Source organism: Phaethon aethereus (assembly GCF_964289735.1).
Source record: "Phaethon aethereus genome assembly, chromosome: 10".
Classification (NCBI taxonomy): Eukaryota; Metazoa; Chordata; class Aves; order Phaethontiformes; family Phaethontidae; genus Phaethon; species Phaethon aethereus.
The window spans coordinates 1,677,336-1,692,745 of NC_138586.1; the positions used below are offsets into that span (position 1 = coordinate 1,677,336).

At 37.5% G+C, this 15,410-nt stretch overlaps 1 protein-coding gene across 1 annotated transcript; it reads right to left on the minus strand.

Annotated features, from left to right (window-relative positions):
* Positions 1-399: 399 nt before the first annotated feature.
* LOC309408273 (uncharacterized protein C8orf48) lies at positions 400-13,470 on the minus strand (the record flags this gene model as incomplete). The annotated part of the gene is made up of 5 exons (XM_082004067.1): positions 400-498; positions 1,632-1,784; positions 4,089-4,321; positions 11,050-11,172; positions 13,440-13,470. 5 exons carry the CDS (start codon positions 13,468-13,470, stop codon positions 400-402), a joined length of 639 nt encoding a protein of 212 aa, XP_081860193.1.
* Between the last annotated feature and the right edge of the window lie 1,940 nt (positions 13,471-15,410).

Sequence of the window (15,410 nt, forward strand, 5' to 3'; positions counted from 1 at the left end):
CCAGTAATTACACCTCCCTGCCCCGAAAAATTGAATCATTTATTTTTCTTATGGATGGAAGCAGCTGTGAGCTGCTCTGAAATCCCACAAGCAATCCCACAAAACACTTATTACTTGTCAGAAAGTGTTGGCTTCCATAATTTGAAAAATGTATATAGTTGGATTACAATATATTGCAACATTTGCATTTAGGAAGAATAAAGAGTTGAATCATAACCCATATACCAGCATGCTGGGTATATCTGGTTCCACCTGCAAGAATATTAAACCACCACCCAATTCATCACTGACAAAACAGGTTATATCCACAATAGTTGGCATTCAGTACGTGACTGCCCGCCGAAGACTCGCCCAGTTCTTGACATTATGTCCTTGAGTTATATTTACTACTTTCAGGCCTTACATTTTCTGACCTTTCAGCCTTTGCCATAAGTTCCTGGGATCCTCTGAAGGTTTGGAAAAGCTTCCGAGTGCTTCTCCCATAAGTGTAAGCACATCCTGAAATAAAAAGGAAACATGAAAATTACTTAGTCTTGTATTCCTTCCATTTCTCATGTCCTGTATCACAGGCCCACCATTGGCAGCTGCATCCAGTCCCTCGAAAGCAACTAGGTAGACAGCACTCATCAGCACCATTTTTCTGGATTTTTAAAGCATCCCGCTTAAAAACTTTGTTCAACAGTGTGGCCAGTGATCTGCCCCATAAAGCAGGTTTCTTCCCTAAGGAGAGGAAGGAAAAAGCAGGTGGCCTTTTCAGGGAAGCTGGGAGAGAAACAAGAGAAAAAAGTGAAGACTCACTTGAGACTAAACTTCTCAAATCTTAAGTATGGCGTGAATGGGAGTCAAAAAATGAGGAGACTGGCATTATCAGGTAAAAAAAGAAGTCATGGTACAGTGCACAAATTCCCACTCTGCTCACAAATGCAGAAAGACAGATCTCGGGGCTTCAGAGAGCATTACTTATTCACTGCTCAGAAACAACCCGCTTTCTATCAGACTCCCTTTCAAAAAGTGAAAAGAGTTCTTCCTTCAGGAAGAAGACCATCCTGATGAATAGCCACAGAAGACCCAAGGAATTCTGTAAGTTTCAGCTCACATTGTCTACCATCTATTCCAGAGGTATTTCCTAACAATAAAGCTTGATTCTTTGTGACAGCAGACACAGAGAGAAGACAGTTCTTCCAAGAAGAAACCTCAGTGTATCTGAGAGGCCTTAGCCTCCACAACATGTTGCAGTGTCCTGTGCTGAGACTCCTACACCAAAGGATGAGTAAGGAAGACTAGTATGGCCGTAATTACCTACTATCACATCATTTTGTTATTTACCATTTTGTATTGGACAGCCCATCAGAAAACAAACTATGGAGAAATAGTCAAGGTGTACCCAAAACAATTCTACAACATCCTGGGAAAGACCTTCAGCTTATATAAATCAGATCAAATTACTTGATCAGTATGTTAATCCCAAGCGTTTTATTAAAGATATGGAGCCAAATTCTATTTTGACTTGCACTGCATTCAGGTCAATCTTATCTCACTGCCATAAATCAGAGGGAAATCTGTCTTATGGATTCTTTAGTTACAGTATGTATAAAATGTACCACAACTTTTTTTGAACAACATTTGCTTACTCTGGAGTAAATCTGTTCTTCCAATTTCTCTTGGATTAAAGCACTTTCCATTAGAATCTTCTTTTGCCTGAGAAAGGTAATTTTGGCTAGCTCTGCTTTCTTCTTCTGACAGTCAGGGCACACTGAAGATTCGTGCATTTGAGTTTCTGTCACCTGAAAGATGAGACTTTGATGCAATGCCTGTCCTAGCCAGATGGCCTCTCCACTAAAACCAATCAATAAAAATACAGATATAGATACTGTCTAAAGACAAACATTTGCTTCTGTAGGCAGTTGTAAGTTATTTCATAATCTCTGTCACAGTATCAGCCTGTCTGAATGTTTTCACACTAAATATATTTGCTTTCCCCCAGGTATTACCCCTTCCAGCACAGATAACTTAGTTTCATTAAAATTATCTACATGTATCTCAGAACCATAGCACTGATCTGTCGTATACTATTTCTGCTTGTAATAGGCAAAGTTTCTCTGATGCTTGAGGTTGCATGGACATTACTGACTTCTTCCACACAAACTGCAAGTCAATAAAAATGAAGTCATGTGATTACCAAGCAACATGTCGGTGACCAGCCAAAACCAACCGTGAGGATACAGTTATACTGGCAAAAAATTTGTTTTAATTAGTATAACTCATTTGACCCTGGGTAGATGCTCAGTACAAATTACAATTTTGCCAATGTAAATCTATACATATTCTGCTACTGTTAATTATGTTTAGAGCACCACCAGTCATTAGTTGCCCTTGCTTAATGAGTACCTGATGTTCCAGGAAGCCAGCCTGTGCATGCCAACCAGTCTTCCACAACAGCAAATACACTAACTCCTGAAGGCTTGATTAAGTTAAATTTACATGCCTTACTCCATGTTTCAAATACTTGATCATCACAACTCAGTAATAGCAGTTGTTAATCAGCAATAATTCCACCATATATAACTGCCTGTCTGTAATGAGGAACAGCAGTGTTCCTATGCTGATGCCTTAAATACAAACCATAGACATTATGACTATCTTTACAAATTCTAAGAGGTAAATAAACTCTGAAGCAATTAGTTCAATATGCAGCTCTGAGTCAGAATACAAACAAAATTCTACAGTTTTCTTTGTAAGATAAACAGTACTACTTATTAATTCTTATGTTAGTTTATCCACCATTAAATCTTAAGCGTATTTAATAGCATTACACAAATCCCAGTATTTGTGCATTTATGAAATACCAATAATTTTATCTGATTCAATTTATGCAGATTCCATCTGGTTACATAAACATATTAAGTTGCTATAAAAGCAGTGGAATCAATCCTAGAAAGTCATGTCTCAAGCCTCTCTGTCATCTTCTTCCTTGATTTCTTCTCCTCTGCATAAAAAAATGTTATTATGTGGAGGTAAAGACAGAAGCAAATAGACATAACAGTCAAAGTTACTTTTCTTAGGAAATGTATTACCACACTGTAAGACAAATAAAGAGGCAGTAAAAATTCTACAAAATTTGGATGGTGGGTTGGTTAACATTAATAAAAGAATGCAGATTGCTGAAATTTCAAAATAATTTAAACAAACAGGAAGCCTGAAATAATCATCACACCAGAACTGACTTTAAAAGTATTACTCCCTGCTAATCTGGCACAGGCTTTGCAGAGGACTATGCTATTTATCACTTTTAGTATGCTATATGGCAGTAAATTAAAACCAGCAAATGTGATAGAGATAAAACAAAATAAATGACTACTTACTATTCACAGCTAATTTTTTGTTTTATCAGAAATACTTTCTCAGATGCAGACATTCTGTAATAATTTCAAACAAAGTATAGACATTTGCCAAGGTCCAGATTTATGGGTAAAGGCATCTGTAAGCAATGGTGACTACTCAAATCCACATAATCACATATTCAAATCCATCCACAAGCACAAAGCAAGAATGCAAGTATCACTGGCCAAAACCAGTACCAGTCTTGAGACTCTTAGATGCAGAGCTGAAGGGAGGAGCTAGGTCACAATGCTTATGCTCTGGTGGGAAAAAAACCACTGGGCTGGTGAAAAGCACTTTGAATTGTGTGAAGATGACACAGATGCTTCTTAATACAGGAACTGATGTAACCAAGATTCTTTTGGACATGCTTTAATTCTTACTATTACCTAATGTCTAAAAAAGCCAGGAGCAGGGGGAAGGTTTTGCGTTTGGAATACTTTTAATATTGGAGTCACAATGACTCCATAATCAAATAATACACAGAATACTTCTATAAATGACAGGTGCAAACATAATCAGAAAACAGGCTTTTTTCCCTTCAGTTGATCTGGAGGTTATTGTGGACCGCAATAACCGACCAGCCCAGCCCCACTCAATCACACAAATCATTATTTTATCACCAGACAATATTTTACAATCATTTGATCATTTACTAGCAACAGTTCTGCAGTAGTGTCTAACCAATTTTTTTTTCTTCCTCGCAGTACCTGTTTAGCAGTCTCTCTGATATTTTTCAGGCGGATTCTATTCATTAGCCGATCAGGAACAATGCAGTTCAAGTCACTTGTCTCCAGTTTCTTTGCTGTGAATCCATGCTGCAGCTTTCTTGACTTGCCACCATTTGCCTGCTTAGAGATCAGCTGCTGATACATCTTGCTTATCTTAATGGTGCAAAAAGAGCGGAGAGCATCCAGTTCTCCATCGAATAATTCAGTAATTTCTGTCAGGCATAAATCAACAGAACAAAAGTGTCAATTACAGTATCGGGGAAAGAGAATTACTGGTCTTCTATCTGTGCGACCTCATATTATCTATTTAATAAAAATCCAAACCCAATGTCAAGCCTAGAGGCAATGACTGTAATAACAGCAGTGAAGAATTTAAATAAAAATCCAGATGATAACTGTAGGAACTTGCATGCTAAATGCCCCTATGAATAGTCTCCAAAGAGGGGAGGGGTAAGAACCCTAAAGAATTAAGACTACTTAATGATACAGCACAAATATATTGGTAAAGCAAGTACTCAAATGTGAGGACATTAAATAAACTGAGTTTCAATGACTGCCTAATACAGATTTAGCTTCTTCCTACCTGAAACCACAAATTACTAAAACAAAATGAATTAACATTTAACAAGAGCTACTCATCTAGTAACTCTAAGGAGCAATTCATAAGACACTGAAAAAGTAGGGGCAGTGTCTATTGAAGTAACTCTGGAAAACACCTCAAATATATTCTACAACCTGTAGTTAGACTTTTTTTTTTTTTTTTAGGAAATGCAATTATATTAGAAAACATTTTCCTCCAAAGCTTCAATGATCATTTCCTAAATTCTTTACACGACCTTGTTTAAACATTATCTTTCACTCTTTCATCTTCTCTTATCCTTCCCAGTGGCATGTAATAATAAACAAAAACTGAGAGATTATACTTCAGATGGGCAAGTAAGGATGGATTTACAACTTCATTCAATGCTTAGTGGGAGATTTTCCAAAAGCTTAAACACTGCTAATCAATATAGACTAGCTAACATGAGTAATTGTGTTACAATTTCAGTATTTCATGAGCATCAGCATATAATGATGCTGTGTAGTACTACATGGCCTTAAAAGATACCACTGTTTTCAACTACTTAAACAGAGGAGAGTACCTCTCTACCTTTATTACACAGATTTTGCTTTTATGCAACTACTGAAGCCCAACTAAGCACACTAATGTGTATAATTAAAGGAAAAATGAGAAGACAAAACATTACATTAAGCATTACCAGAAGTCTTGTGAATACCTTTGCTAATGCCAACACAGCATTCCCTCCTCAAGACTCCACTCTGACAGCAGAAAAAAGTCAGACACCTAATAATGACTACACAGGTAAGGTATGGTCAGTTTGTTTTAACTCACAGTATTCAGAAACAAATTATACTGCCCATTTAGCTGGAAAGTATGATTATACCATTTAATCAATCTCTCCATATCGTCCGTTTCACTCATTTCCAGTAATTAAATCCAGTTTTACTTTTTCTAGACAGGCACTGCATATTTCACTGCATATTTAGGGTGCTTGTCTGACAGCTGCTGCATTGGCGTTCCAGACCTGTGGGGTACCTTGGCATAACCACAACACGAATTCTTAAAACACTGAACAATATGAATGTAAAACTTTGCCTAAATGTGCAGCGATGAATTTAGTCTCACGTACACAAGCTCTGGAATTCTGCAAGGAAACTGAGTATCTCTTTAGAAATGCAGTCGATCCATATAAAGAATAAGTGGATCTATAGTTAAGACTAAGGAAAGCAGGAATCAGTGAGCTTTGCTTTATGGACAACAAGGAAAAGATATGATTTAAGTGCAACTACCATTATTCAGAATCAGTCATCATAAAGCAATTTATTCCTCCTTAGAAGATGATGTATCAAACTGACTAAAGACAAAGACATAGTGATACTTTATAGACAGATGAGTAAGAATTAACAATACTTTAAAATGCATTTTAACAAAAAATTTTTCTTGCATAGGGTCATAAACATTTGAGTGGAAATCATAATTTCAGTCATCAGGTCATTTTCCTTACATTTGCATTGTAGAATCCCTGTAAAACAGTGTAAATCATGTGCCACTACTGGGTTTAATCATGCTAATAAAATAATGACCTATTCATTTATGCTGCACATAGAACAAAAAAAAGGTGTAAAAGTTACTATTGTGGGGAAAATGACCCCTACAACAAAGCATTTACATACACTAAGTTGAGTACTCAGATACATAGCTAAAACACATGGGGTCTGCTGAACATTTTGTGACAATTTAATACCAGTCTAATTAATTCACTTAAGTTTCTCCTGACATATAGAAGCTCATTTTAACTAAGAATTGGTTTCTACTAGTGCATGAATTTTGTGCTGCCTTACACCCAACCATTTGCTGATTTGCACCTACAGACATTAAAAGAAACACTAGCAAGGAAAACACCAATTTTTTAAACCTGACTGCACAACCAATTTTTAAAAGTTACTTGTGTAATATTAATTCATGTTTAACAGTAAATAAGCTCAGAAAGAATAAAAGTTATAGTCCTTGACCCTTGATAATTTTACTGAAACAAGAACAAAAAATGATGAGAAAAAAAAATCAGCACACAGATTCTAAAACGTTAGTCTTTTAACCGCACAAGGATTACTTATACTTCAGATTTTCTAGGTATATGACGTTCACCTGTCCTTCACGCTGAAAGAAGAGAGATGCATACAAGAGGATCTATGCATTTGCTTTGGTGGTTGGTTTTATTTCTTGTGTCTTTCCTGTATTCCCTCCTCTCCATCTTTGAGCTAGACATGCTCGAATGCTCAATCTCCATTTGTGGTGGCAGAATTAAATGTCACTGCATGTCTGCCTACTGAGAATCCCTGCCACTGCCAATTACTGTTCCAGATGTACATTTTGCTGATGCTTGACTGCCCCAAATCCTACATTCCCACACCCTCTTCGTTGGATAGGAGTAAGGCAGGAACAGCTGACAAGAAGAGCAGAACCAGACACCAGAACAGGCATGAAGTCAGAGCCATGTATCATACAGCAGTAAACGTCACAACAGAATATTTAGAAAGTAAAGCATAATAAACTGGACCAAGAAGCTGCTCTGATTACAGAAGCACTCAGTGTGTACCAGCAGAGATAAGCTAATCTCCATGTCTACATTCTAAAACCTGCTCTGCGGTTTATGACTAAGTGACCTACACAGATTTTGCTTTCAGTATGCAACTGCACCTTTAAGTATGACATTTTAAGTCTATATGAGTGGAAGGAGAAAAATAAAGAAAATTGTCACCGAGTTTCCTTTTCCCTTGATGTCTAACTTTAGTAGGAAATTAAGCAGGCATTTTGTTGTTACTATGCCCTACTAATACTCTATTTTAAGAAGAAAAAAATGTAAAACAGTTGAAGGAGAGATAATTGTGAAAGGCAGTAACTGACAACTACTCTTCAGAAAGATTTTAACTCCGCATGTCAAGATAACATTTTCATAATGATCTAAACTGTGTTTATACAATTGAATGCAGCAGTTCAGATTAACATGGTGACGGCCTGATCAGCATAGTGTTTGAAAGATTTGTGCAGATAACACAAAACTGATACACAGAGTCTGAAATATCAGGCTATTTATTACAGAGATGAATTTAAAGCAAGTAAAGTTCCTCCTGCGTGGTGAAGGATACCCTCAATTTCCACCAACATTAGTGAGATGAGACAACAGGAAGAACCTCGCAGAATCCATGTCTTTCCAAAGAAACTCATTTCTTCCCAGTTCCATAAAGGCATTAATGGACTCTATGAACTTTCTTTACAAGCAGGGGTTTCCATTTAGATGTTGCTGGATGGAGTTTCTCCATTTAGCCTACATTAATGCTATTTTACTACAGAATCAGAAGAGAAGTCTGGAATCTCAGGGCCTAACTAGGTCTGCAGGAATCCTACAACCTGTGCATGTTATCAAACAGTAAGTTTTGGTGCTGAAAAGCTCAGGAATAGGGAAGAGAGACAGTATAGATTATTGGACACCTGCTCCCTTCTCCAAACAGAGCAGTAGGATGTTTTCTTATAAATAGACTAGTACTACTTTCAATAACTGCTTTTAATCAACTAGTACTACTATTTGTTAAGTCAGTACTTAAATGCTTGGACATATGAAAATTTGTTCACAAAGTGAATATAAACTAGATCTACTCAGAAATACTCTGGAAAAGCTGGGGGGGGGGGGGGGGGGGGGAAATCTTACCACCACCTTAACAGCATGAACCACAGGTATTTATCTGCCTGTATCTACACTGGCCTTTTTTACATTTAGATTTCCCATCATTGACACCACTACCATAACAACAATAACGGTTACATTGGTAATATTGACTGAACTGTATTTCAGCCACAAAACTGCCTGATGCTGCTCAAACATTCCTATGCCTCTAAATATCATACATTAACAACTACAGCGCTCTCACTTTTGCCAGAAATAGTGCAGTGGTAACACTACAGAAAAAGAAATGAGCAAAAAGTATAGGCATGTTACAAACAAAGGTGAGAGCAAACTTCTGAATACCATACAAGTCAGAGCATTAAAAAGCCCCACTTGAACTTTCAGATACATCTAAGTTGAAGAACTGTGGTTTCATGTAGTAAATTTTAAAGATTACTAATGGTCTTTGGAATAATCTACATGAAATTGGGGATTATAGACACTTTGTGATGCATTTGTCTAATACCAGCTAGTTGCTGCAACACTAGGGTAGAGGGCCAGGGAAGGGGACAGAAAAGATAACCAAGACAAAAATTTCTCACTTCTTTGGAGGACAGCATCTAGGTTTTTCTTCCTTCATCCCACAAAGAAAACTATGAAAAATAGGAATCACATTCCAGGGCATTCCTATATACAAACCAGGATTTCCCACACACACACATTTAACCCTAGCAGAAGTAAGATAATAAAAAGAATTTTTGTTTTATTACCTGAAGACAAATTCAAAAGTACCAGTCCTGCTCAGTGCATACATTATTCATTTTGCTGAATTTAGTGAAGGGACTAACTGTGCACCAGTCTAGTTTTAGGTGACCTCATCTCCTATAGTATTTTTTTCTAAAAAATCTCCATGTTGATAAAATAGTGAGAGGCTTGGGGGCTAATGAGTAATGAATTATTAAATAAAAGAGAATGAGGCATTTATAGATGTCAGTATTCAAAAGCTTCTGTGCTTATTTTGCGTATATGTTAATATTCTGCAATAAAAAAAATGTAGTACATGGCTAAGTATGATTGGTGCTGATGAATTTGGGGATAACTAGTCAATCACATGACAGTGTACTATGTTCACATGAAAGAAGCATAAGCATGAACTTTATTTTGTGCTCTTCATATTGATAGTGGTTGGAAGTACTCTAACAATGTACCTGAAAAGTGCTTAGCTGCTAAGATGACAAGCGATAGAACATGCAGACAGAAGACAATGCATCACTTCAGACATCAGCACAAGCTCATGAAAAACAACTTGCTCCTCAAGACTGAGTGACCACTCTGACTCTCCTGCCCATCAAAGTCCATCAAACAAAGGCAGAATATTCCTTTGTGCAGAACTAGAAAAATCTGAGATTGATTAAAAGGATAAAATCTTCCCAAGTATAACTTTCAAGGGAAAGCTCTGTAGAGATGGAAAACTTCCTCAACCTTCTACTGCTGTTTAACATTCATTCAATGAATCTAAACTCATCAGATTCTTTTCAATTTCTCCGAGCTAAATGGTCACAAGATTCTGATGTATTTTAGGAAGACCATCTCAGAGGAGCTCACCAGAAGAAGCCTCTCTACTACAGATGAGATGATCTACACTGTCTTCTCACTTGACTACATGGCAGTCTCAGAAAACCAGTAACAGAAAGAGAAACGCTGAAGATGAGTCAGGAACTCATAACATTGACTCACCACAGTTGTGAATGAGCTATACAATTAAGAATAGCCTAAAAGGGATCTTAGGTCATGTTTTCTTATGATATATATGGATGGCTTGAGGATGCTTGTATGCAAATGCAATGCCATGAAGTACCTACGCAGAGGATCTTCCTGGTTAATCAGTCTTACAGGTGACTTGCTTCCGAGCTTGTTCATTTTTCATGTACATACAGAATGAGGAAGATTCCACTTCTGCTTCAATCATTTTTTGCTCAACTACAGCTTTCTTGCTCTTTTTTTAATTAAAAATAGTATCTCTGACCCATTTTTTAGAAAGACTTAAGCAGGACATGCATCCCACCATCTGCTCTCACAGTTGCTTGCATAAGCAGTACATGCAAACAGCACCCTTCCTTCCTCCCTTCCCCTCTCCTTCTCCATACACTGTATCATTGTGTTGGTTAAAGCTGCTCCATTGTTCTTGCCAAAATTGGTGCCCTGCTGCCTCCCTGAGCTTAGGAAAGGAACCAAAACATGCAAACAAGTAATCTGGTAATTAACACAACTGATTAGCAGGGGGAAAAACATTTCACACAATAAATTCTGAGGTCATATTTACTTTGCAGGGGAAAAAAACCAACACACTCCTAGCACCTGTGCAGTTGGAGAGAAAAGGAGAAAAACTAAAGTTGAGTAAAATTTTGAGCATTACAGTTAAATTTAAAATGTGGATATATTTGTTTAATGTATTCATCCAGATCTTGTGATAATGCATCACTAGGATATTGTCATTATGTCAGGAGCATTGAAGCCATGTGTGTTATGGGAGGCAAACTGCTTTCCAAGAAAGCGTAAGAGAAACCTTGTACTTACATTACCTGGCTATTTAAGCCAGGCTAATTACCTGGCTTAACTTTAATAGCTTGCATATAAAACTTAAGTCTAGTTAAAAGTTTACATCCCCTTTCAAAAGAAGCAAGAATTGTAAGTTCTACTAAAGTTACTGAACTCACCAGCATGAGTTTTGATGACAGATTTGTCTTGCTTAATGCCAGCTTCTTCATTTTTTCGATCAATCCATTTTCCCATGACATCTTGTTCTATAGCTGCAGAATCTGCTACTTCACACTGCTCATCTGCAATGAGAAAAGGCAGCTTTGAACACACACTGTAAAGAAAGCAGGACTGCAGAAAAACAAAGTGGGAGGCAAATAATCCTCCACTTGAATGTGATCGTTTTCCCTGTTGAGGGAAAAGAACCCCCAAGCCATAGGACTATACAGACCATATCAGTGATTTCAGGGTGAAATGCTGAGCAAGCTTCTGTCCCACAAAGTATCTCATATTGAACATTTCTGATCACCGCATTGAACAACAACATAGGATACACTGAGAAAAACTGAGACCACTGCTTAGAGTTTGTTGACACATTCCATTTTATCTGCAAAGCTAACTTAACCTCAATCTACCTCCTCCCTCATTCAGCCCCATCGCTTATTTTCAGCCCTGAACAGGCTTTTCATTTGTAGCAGTACAAGCACTCCTGGGGGTCAGGTGAACCGTCTCACGGTATTGACCCAAGTGAAAATAACATGGGGCAGGGGAAATAACAAAATCTGTATCAGTTTCCTGTTCTCCAGCTTGCTCCAGCACAACTCCAGTTCTGCAGAAACTGAGGAAACAACAAAGATGTGAAAGCAAATAGCTGGGAGAAGACAAAGGACTTAATAGGTCTGACAAGTCACTGCCACTGGCAGCAAGATGCATACAGCGTGGTCCCAGTTCAAAACACTGAGCAGACTCAGGAAGCACCTGACTTCTCTACTCTGTTTTCAGGGTACTAATAGCAAATTCAGTGGGTTTACACAAGGAAATAATGTGTCCCTACAGGGACACCAGCATGACAGGTTTTCTGTAGTTCTTATTATTTATATACGCTGTTCTCTGTAAGATATATACTGCAGAAAGCAATCCATTTCCCAAAATATTTTTCTATGAATTATTCCCTAGTTTCTCATTTAACTGGTAGTATTCAGAAGACTCCGTAATTTTATGAAACATTAACCTTGTAAAGATAGGAAGTGGTAACACTTATTAAAAAGCCTCCACGCAGACAGCAAGGACTGCTCCTAGCATGTACTCCTTGATGCCAGAAATAAGGATTTCAATGGCTAGACATGGAATAATTTTTTTAAAAATTGTTATATCTCCAGAAAAAAAAAGTTTATTAAAACCTATCATTTGTAAAAAACAAAAAATTTTAAGCAAAACTGTTAAATCTATTAGACACTGTTCAATTATATAAATGGAGCATGAATAAGACACCAAGGCAATGGTCATCTCTTCATGCATATTTTTGAAGCACTGATATCTAACGCTGTATTCTGTGCTATGATAAACAAGGTTGACATTCATGTGTATATACCTGACCACAAATTTTTCCCTGCATTGTTGGCATTTCATGCCTAAACAGTATTTTAAAAGGATCCCTAATAATAACGGTGCTGGTTATTAGTGCAGAGGGGAAAAAAAAAAAACAAACTCACAACAACAACCCCCAGTAAAATGTTGGCTGGATGAGGGACAGAAGGAACATCTGGACTTGCCTACAGTAAGAAAAGAAACAGCTTGCGAGTTTTAACATATAGACAAGGTTAATTATATATTGGTATATGCCAGCTGATCAAGTTGAACTGAGTAGAACCAGTTCACAAGAGTAACAGCTAATGGACATGAAAATATATTTTAAGTCTATGCTACCTTAAAAAAACATATTAAAAGTGTTGTAGCTAATCTTTAAAGCTATAATGTTTTTATATGCTGACAAGCTCCCAAACTAAAAGGAGATTTTAAAAAATCTTTATCTCTTCAAGTACTCACAATACTTACCAAACTTGGAGAAAAGAAGAATGCAGAAGAAAGACAGAGAACCCCACAGAGACAGAAGAAAAACTAACAAGATATTAAGGCAGTTAGCTTATGGTCTGCTGCCTGCTTCTTTATCACTCATCTGATGCAGCTTTAAGGTACTAACTCGCCCTCGTAAGTATTTCACATCCTGGAACCCTTCCTGTGCCCTTGGAAAGATTATTTTACAACCCAGTTACTTTTCATACATGGGAACTCTGTCAAGATATCTTGAAGAATTTTTTTTAACATGTTGACAGAATCTCAGCATCACTAGGAAGGGTTTCCATGGCCAAATCATACCTTTCTGCATTTAGCTGTCAGCAAATCCTGAGAGCGCAAAACACAGACCTAGTCAGCATGCTAAGGTTCTGTTGCCTTGCATAGCAAGAACACCATGCACAATTTTTACATTTTTGTTTTTGCTGATTCAAGCCCCAGTGCACTGACTTAAAACTGTGCAAGACAGGTCTCAAGCATGGTAAGCTCTGCATACCTGCATGGTTTTGGCCTGCCAACCATGACATGCTTTCCAACATATCTGACACAGCAGACCACACTAAATCCTCTGTGGAACAATACAATTCAGATGGTTCGCTCTCTTGCTGCCAGTAGGCTGCTTCCTCTTCACTGAAGGCTCAAAGGTGTCTTCTGAATAGTCCAAACCAGGGCTACTGTAACTCTGGCTCAGTTCTGTCTGCCACTTTTCGTCGTTACCAGAGCTATCTGCTGAGGCAGTCACCATGGTGCAGCATTGCAAATAAAAACAAAAGCATGCAACAGGTTTAATGATACAGAAAGAACGACTGGATTACTTATAGCAATGGGGGATATATGGAGGAATATTACAGCTCAGCTCACACCAAATTTAGCTATCACAATGGGTGGATGAAATAACTACTTGATCAGTGCACGGGATCAAGGCAACACCCTTCAAAGCACTACTGCTGACTGCAGTAGTGCATCATTAAGATTCGCTGGGCAAGCACACAATAACAATTATCACTAAACATTAGCAGTGAATTCTGAGCATCCTTTCAAATTTGCAGTGAATTACAGTAACACCTGGATAAAATCATTCATGAAAACAAACAAAATTTTAAATGGTATTTTTTTGCCTTCAGATTATTAAGCCTCTCACCACTCAGAAATGCATTTCTGTTGTGATCCAAGATCACAACAAATCTGTTGTTCTTAGATTTTTGTCTAGAAAATTAAAAAGAAAACATAACAAGCATGAGCCAGCTGATGCTCTCAAATGAGGAGTCATGCTCCCAATGTGAAAAAGAGAAATAAAGTTCTCCAGATTCCAGCTCCAGGAAAAAACCAGACCTCAGATGTTACCTGTCACGTAATGGATTTATTTTAAAGCTTACTTATTTTACCCTTTTTTATTAGGATGATGTAATATCCCTTCTTCCTTTGAATTTAAGGACCCAAATAAACTTTGTCCTCAATAGTTTTGCTCAAATTTCTTCCCTACTCTCATAAAGTAAGGAGAGTAAATATATGCGCAACATCCCTCTGGAAAGATGCTTGCAGCTGTCACAGCCCTGGCTCCTTCATCAGAAGGATGGGAACCTCAACATGATAACTGGAGGTAGACAAAGACAAAGAATTGTTCTGATCTAAACTTTAAATATTAATAATCATTAAGTAATTATTTTGTTCATTACAGAACCACCAATTCAGGTTGGAGATTGGTTATTAAGATCAGGTCTGGAGAAAAACAATAGGAAATGCAAATAGAGAGTCAAATTTAGTTCTCCAGCCCACAGCTGACCTAAGAAATTGCAGCTGCACAAGCAGCACATGGATGGTTAGAGTAAGAAAATGATTTCAGCAAGTAACATGACTGGCTGAACTAGAGATGCTTCATAATCACAGATACAACTGATATTAACTAATTCTCCCAGTGAAAATTGGTGTTTATTAGAACAGCAACAGATAAATAACATAAAAGCTGTAAGTATACTTATAAATAGCAAATAAAACATGTTTACAGACAACTTTAGTTGTATCTGCTATCATACAGCTTTTATTCCTCACAAGGCTGAGCCAATATCTAGCTTAACAGATTGGCAGAAAGTGAGCTTAGTGTTTCAGTAAGGGTTCCGAGAAAGAGAAGCCACTGAACTGTCTGAATCGCTTTTCTGAGAATCATTTTGCCTCATAGACCCAGTAACGGAGGTTGCTGGGATGGGATGTCACTGAAAATGGGAAGCACATTAGAAGAAAACCTGAGGGAATGAAGCTTTGTCCTCTCATTAGGCAAAACTGGATTGCAGCACACCACACTCATGAAAAACCTACACTTCCACCAAGTAAGACAAGTAAGAAACTCTTCTCCATGCACTTTCTAGTTAAAGCCCAAAGAAAACAGAGGCGGGGTATTAATTTGTGCTTTGTTTGGGTTGTTTTTGATTTCACAATCCTGCACTTCCAGGCTGAAAGCATGTTTTTCAAA